The 5,644-nt window shown below is 57.5% G+C and overlaps 1 protein-coding gene across 1 annotated transcript; it reads right to left on the bottom strand.

The window, feature by feature from the left end:
• Positions 1–577: 577 nt before the first annotated feature.
• On the bottom strand, positions 578–4,047 carry DLX2 (distal-less homeobox 2). The gene is made up of 3 exons (XM_043488326.1): positions 3,299–4,047; positions 2,614–2,798; positions 578–2,100 (listed from the first exon to the last, which is right to left on the bottom strand). The coding sequence occupies exons 1-3, from the start codon at positions 3,687–3,689 to the stop codon at positions 1,690–1,692; spliced, it is 987 nt and encodes a 328-aa protein (XP_043344261.1). The 5' UTR covers positions 3,690–4,047; the 3' UTR covers positions 578–1,689.
• Positions 4,048–5,644: the final 1,597 nt, after the last annotated feature.

Raw genomic sequence — 5,644 nt, forward strand, 5'->3', positions numbered from 1 at the left:
TGATTCGTATGTGATAGTATGGATGTGCTTGTGAGAGGCATAGTGTGTGACTGCGTGTGTGCTAGCGCAGCCCTGGGTGCCCGTGGTGGCCCCGCATTCCCAGTCTCCTGAGAGCCTGGGTGACTCACTCAGTTCTGCAGTCGGTCAGCCCCAGAAGAGCTGCAGGGCAAACGTACGGGAGGGTCCGAAGTAGGGGTCTGACCCGGCTTCGGCAGGTTCCCCGCGGCGGCGGCTTGAGTGTAGCGCCCGGCCAGCACCGCGGGCGCGGGGGCGGCTGAGACCGCCCAGACGCGGGGCTGTGGCGCTGGCGCCGGCGCCGGAGGGGCCGGGCGGCGCTGAGTGACTCACCGCGCCGAGAGCTGGCGAACCTCGAGCCGGGACTCGCATGCGGGCAGAGCGGGAGCCCTCGCGGCGGCCCTGCGCTGAGTGCGCCTGTCCTCGCCTCGTCGCCCCTCACCGCAGCTCGCAGCCTCGGATGGATGTCAATGACACTGTCACTCTTGACCCACCCAGTTCCCCCCCAGCGGCAGCTCGAGCTTCCAGGTTGTGACACCAAGGAAAAAGTGCACACATCCAATGAAAACAATAATTTATTTAAATAATCTCTTCATATTGTAAAATCAACATTAAGAGCATGTTGTTTTCATAATAAATAACCCCAAAATACCTTTCATTTCAAGGACAAAGACTTTAGGAAAAGATAAATCCAAATCAGTAGCTTAAACTGAGAAAATCTTTCAAAGGAAAAAGAAAACGGAGGGGTGCTGAGGTCACTGCTAAACCGCAGTTTTCACAAGTGGGGGTTTACAAAAAAATGTCTGAAAAGATGAGTATGTTTATACGAATAAATCAGTGGGAAAATCTGCACAGACACGTTTATTTACAAACGCTATGTCCAAGTCCAGGCTAATAATCCTGAATAGGTTTTAAAAAAGATAATTTAAACACATTTTTTTTTTTGCAGTGTCCACATATTAAAAAATCGTTTTTCCCCAACATCAAAATGAGGTCATCCGCAAAGGCACCTAAACTTTTAAAAAAATAAAAATAAAAAAACTCCACTGGTGAAGGATGAGGAGAGAGCTAAGGGAGGGAGGGGAGCGTTCCTGGGAGGAGAGCTAAGTCGGGGGAGGGACTCGGGCTCCAAGTGCTGGCAACAGCCGGGCAGAAAAAAAAGCGGCGGGCCGTCGGGGTCAAGGGGGCTTGGGGGGGCGGGGCGGGGTTGGGCAGGCAGGCAGGACCCGGGAGGTCAATAACCCCAGAGGACAGGAGCTGAGCCTGGGGGCGGGCGAGGAGAAAGGAGCCTCAGAGGGCCGGGGCAGCCTCTCGGGCGGGGGAGGCGTCCCTCTCCGGGACTCAACTCGCGGCCCGCGGCGAAAACGGCGCCGGGCTGCCTCGCCGGGCGGGGAGGGGAGGGGAAGCTAGTCTGAGGCGGGGCTCGGGTCGGCGAGGCCGCCGTGGCAGGGTTTCTCTCGCGGATGCCGGGTTTCTCGGCGAGGAGCCCGGCGCGTGAGAACACGCCTTCCAGTCCCCGAGGGTAGCAGGGCCTGGGGGCAGGCCATCTCGGGCCGCCACCTCCGCGAGTGGCGGGTGGCATCCTCGGGCCGGACGGAAGGACCCTCTGGCTCTGGGGACGAGCAATGAGGATAACTGGTCTTTGCACTCAGTCTCTGGCGCGGTCTCCGGGGGTTAGAAGATCGTTCCGGCGCTCACCGGGGCGCCCCCGCCGCCACCGTGGTGGTGATGATGGTGGTGGTGAGGTTGCGGGGTTTGCGTCGGGTGCAGCAGCGGCGCGGCGGCCTGCAGGTGCGAAGCGGAGCCGGAGGCCTGGTGGTACCACGGGTAGTTGCCCAGGAACGCCGAGGCCGCGCTGCTCGGGCTGGAGCCGGAGCTGCCCGCCCCGCTGCCGCCGCTGCCCGGGCCGCCGCCGCCGCCCCCCATCCGCTGCGGCGCGCCGAAGTCCCAGGAGGCCGGCGCCGAGGCCGGCGGCGAAGCACAAGGCGGCGAGGCGCTGGCCCCCGGGTGCTGCTCCGAAGGGATCTCACCGCTTTTCCACATCTTCTTGAACTTGGATCGACGGTTCTGGAACCAGATTTTGACCTTTGTGGAAAAGGGACCTGAGCATTAGTGGAGGAAACTCGGCCTGGGATAGGGGAAGAGAGGAAACTTAGGAAGACCGTCGCTAAGGGGCGCGGGGTGGGGGTGGGGTGGGTTGTCAGCCTGGGCAGGTAACGGGATCACGTGCTGCGGCCTCGGAGGCTCTGTCAGTTCCTAGGAGCGGTATACTCAAAACAATAACAACAAACCGAGACAGCCGATGTGTGTGCATTGAGACTGATGGTGACCGCGGAGGGGGTCAGGAGGGCCAAATGTTGTACCCGCTTAATCAGCAGTGCGCAGAAGGACAACTTGGCACGGGATTTCTGCCCACACTGGCACTTCCATCACATCACCTGGGGGATTTCAGCTTCGGGCGTAAAAGGTTAGGCTGGCCAAGGCGCGGCCTCGAAATCCTTAAAATTACTTAAAAAAAACCATAGTCCTCAACCTGCCTGCTTCCCGGCCATCCCAGGCCAGTGCCCTCCTCATGCCTTCCAGGCCGTGAACCCTCACCTGAGTCTGGGTGAGGCCCAGGGACGCCGCCAGCTCAGCTCTCTCGGGAAGTGCCAGGTATTGAGTCTTTTGGAAACGCCGCTGAAGAGCCGCCAGCTGGAAACTGGAGTAGATGGTTCGAGGTTTCCGGACTTTCTTTGGCTTCCCGTTTACTATCCGGATTTCAGGCTCGAGGTCTTCCTTCTCTGCAATGAAATGGAATCGTGAGGAAATATGCAACCGTAGGAGCCCACGAGTGCCCGCCCGCAGGGAGAGTAAAGTGGAGCTTTGCCTAAGCCGGGAGGCGGGTTATTGGAGACGCTGCTCTGCGCTCTGGCGCAACTTTGCAACGCGCGGACCCACGCCGCCGATGAACTCGGGAGCTGGCCCCTCCTGGGAAGGAAGACCGGCGCAAACCTTGGAGAGAGAAGCAGCAGGCAGTAGGGAAATGAGGCTACCGTGAGGCAAGCACATCGGCTGACGAGGCCGCCTGGTGCCACCACCTGAGGTCCCACCACCTGAGGGACGTATCCGGTGACCCTCGGCCGATTGAAGATTTAGGAGGGTAAAGGGCGCGAGGCGAGCAGGGAGCAAGCAATGTGAAAGGCCAGGGCTCCAGATGATCCCGCCCCAAACATTTTTATCCGCCCCCCTCCCCCCAGTAACTAGACCGATTTGGCACCCGTGATGCCAACTTTAAACATACCAGGTTCGTTGTTGGCCGGGGACGAACTGGTCCCGTAGGGCGCGTAAGAGGTGTAGGCGGCGGTGTAGCCCAGATCGTAGCCGCTCTTGGCTGAATACGGGACGTTGTTGAGGCCGCTGGCGTGGTACTGGTAGGAACCCATGTGCGCGTAGGGCGAGCCGCCGCCGCCGCCGCCCGCCGGGTGTTGCTGGTTGGTGTAGTAGCTGCTGTCGGTAGCTGTGGACACCGGGAGAGTGGGCGACTCCTGAGGCTTGTGGAGGCTGCTGCCGTTGCTGCCGCCGGGGCCAGCGCCGCCGCCGCTCGGGGGCTGCTGGTGCTGGTGGTACGTGCTGGAGGCCGTGATCTGGGTCGAGTGCATATCAGCCACCAGACTGTCAAAGACTCCAGTCATCCTGGCCCGGGACGGCAAAGAGCAGGGGTGGCGGGCCCGAGGGGGGTAGCGAGGCGCCTCCTCCGTCTCTCCCCGTCCCCTCCAGCAGCCAATGTAATTACAGAGGGGGAGGGGGGAGGAAAACAAGAAATGTAGCAACGGTCTAGGCAACTCCTCCTCCGGGGGAGGCGATCACCGTGCACTGCTCGGGACAGCTGCCGCCGGCCGCATCCTCTCTCCGCCTCTCGGGCTGCTCGGCTCCTTGCCCAGCGCGGGCTCGGGCGGGGGGCGGGCAGCGGAGGGGGCAGGGGTGGCGGGGCCTGGCCTGGGCTCCGGGAGGAGGTGGGAGCAGGTGAGCAGCCCTGAGCGGCTTTACGATTGTCTGCGGGGCGGGCTCCTGCAGGGTGGGCATTTAACACTCATCACGTGAGCTCAGGCGACGTCACCTAGCAACGGCCAATCCGAGGCTCCCGGCCGCTTGGCTTCTGGCGCCCTGGAACGCCGGACCGGGGTGGGGGGTTGGGGGGCGGTGTCACAGGGCGGGCGCTGCGGCTCCTGCGGTCGTGGGTTCAGACTGGCTGCTGCCCAAAGTGAGCGGAGAGGCTGGAGGGCGGGGGACGGTGGGGAGTCAAGGTGGCCGATGGCAGGAGAAGAGAGGGCGTGAAGGCGGAGACGGTCATTTCGCCTCTGAGGAAGAAGAAATGGGGTCTTCCCTCCCATTCTGTGTACAAGTGTCGACCAATGCCAGTGACTCCTACTTTCATGTCCGAGGTCAGCATTCAAATATTAATCGAAATAAAGCGATCCTGAGACCTCGGCCAGTTCCAGCTCCGCTTTTCCTCGAAGGGTCTGACATTTACGGTTGTCAGCCCCTAGACACTTGATTTAAATTAACCATAATACCTGCTTCCTAACCAACCCAGAGGGATATTAAGACAATACGGTAATATTTAGTAAACTATTTTCTTTGTTCCTTGAGAGAAAAGCTATATAAATTCAAATATTATTGCTAATGATATATTTGAAACCATTTTCCCTTTATACTTTTCTGACACAGCGAGACTCTGAGTAATTACGTGTATTTGATGGCTAATTGACAACCAAAACATGATCCCGGTGATTTCCTCTCTAGGTTGGAAAGCTAGACCAGACTGATCACATGGCCTTTCAAGTTCATTGCAACTCTAAATTCCATATTTTTACGAAAAAAGAAATGGGATAATACTTTGGTGAGAGTGTTGTCTTGATATTACAAATCTTGGTAAACTTACGGAAACAAAAGTTTTATCTCATGTACTTAGGACTTTTTAAAGTTATTTTCATCTCAGGATCCTATTTGATCCTATCGTTGCAATTTATTTTTCTTTTAAATCTGGTAGCGACTTCTTCCGTATCTGTTTCCTCGTGGTTGGAAATCACGGGCCCGGTGTTGAGGGACACTCGCCTGCACGGGACTCCGCAGTTCCTGCCTTGTGGCGCCACCTGGTGGAGGTGATCGTGATTGCGGCGCACCCAGTAGACAGTCTAATGACGCCGAGGCGCCAGCCTCTGAAACCCCCCAAAAGAACAAAATAGTAATTAAAAGCCACAAAATTGTTCTAGTGCGTGCCATCTGAAGCACCCCGTCCTAAAGACATAACAGGTCGCTGAAAGAACTTGTTACAACAACTGCCTAATGGAAAACAAGTTGATACTTTGAAAAATATCTTTGGTTTTCTTCCTCAGAAAAAGCAAGTGTGTAATTAAAACTCCAGCATCCACAGAGCTCACTCTCCGCGGAATAGTGAGGAAGGTAATCCGCCTTCAAATCTGCCTGGATTTAATTCCCAGCCGTCCTTTTGGTTACAAAAGGCCCCTAGATGGAGAAGGGTGAGCAGGTTTAGAAAGCCTTGGGAGATGGGGCTCACCACTGGGGCGCAACTTGCTGCTTTGGGGGCTCCAGTCACAAACTTAACCTCTTGATAGGTAATGAAGAT

This window comes from Cervus canadensis, chromosome 15 (assembly GCF_019320065.1).
Source record: "Cervus canadensis isolate Bull #8, Minnesota chromosome 15, ASM1932006v1, whole genome shotgun sequence".
Classification (NCBI taxonomy): Eukaryota; Metazoa; Chordata; class Mammalia; order Artiodactyla; family Cervidae; genus Cervus; species Cervus canadensis.

Bases quoted from the DNA above. Each gene is read 5' to 3' on its own strand.
- DLX2 (XM_043488326.1), bottom strand. From the start codon at position 3,689: ATGACTGGAGTCTTTGACAGTCTGGTGGCTGATATGCACTCGACCCAG. The intron at 2,799-3,298 runs GTATGTTTAAAG...ATTTCATTGCAG, and splicing joins CCCGGCCAACAACGAACCTG to AGAAGGAAGACCTCGAGCCT. The intron at 2,101-2,613 runs GTGAGGGTTCAC...TTTTCCACAAAG, and splicing joins TGGGCCTCACCCAGACTCAG to GTCAAAATCTGGTTCCAGAA.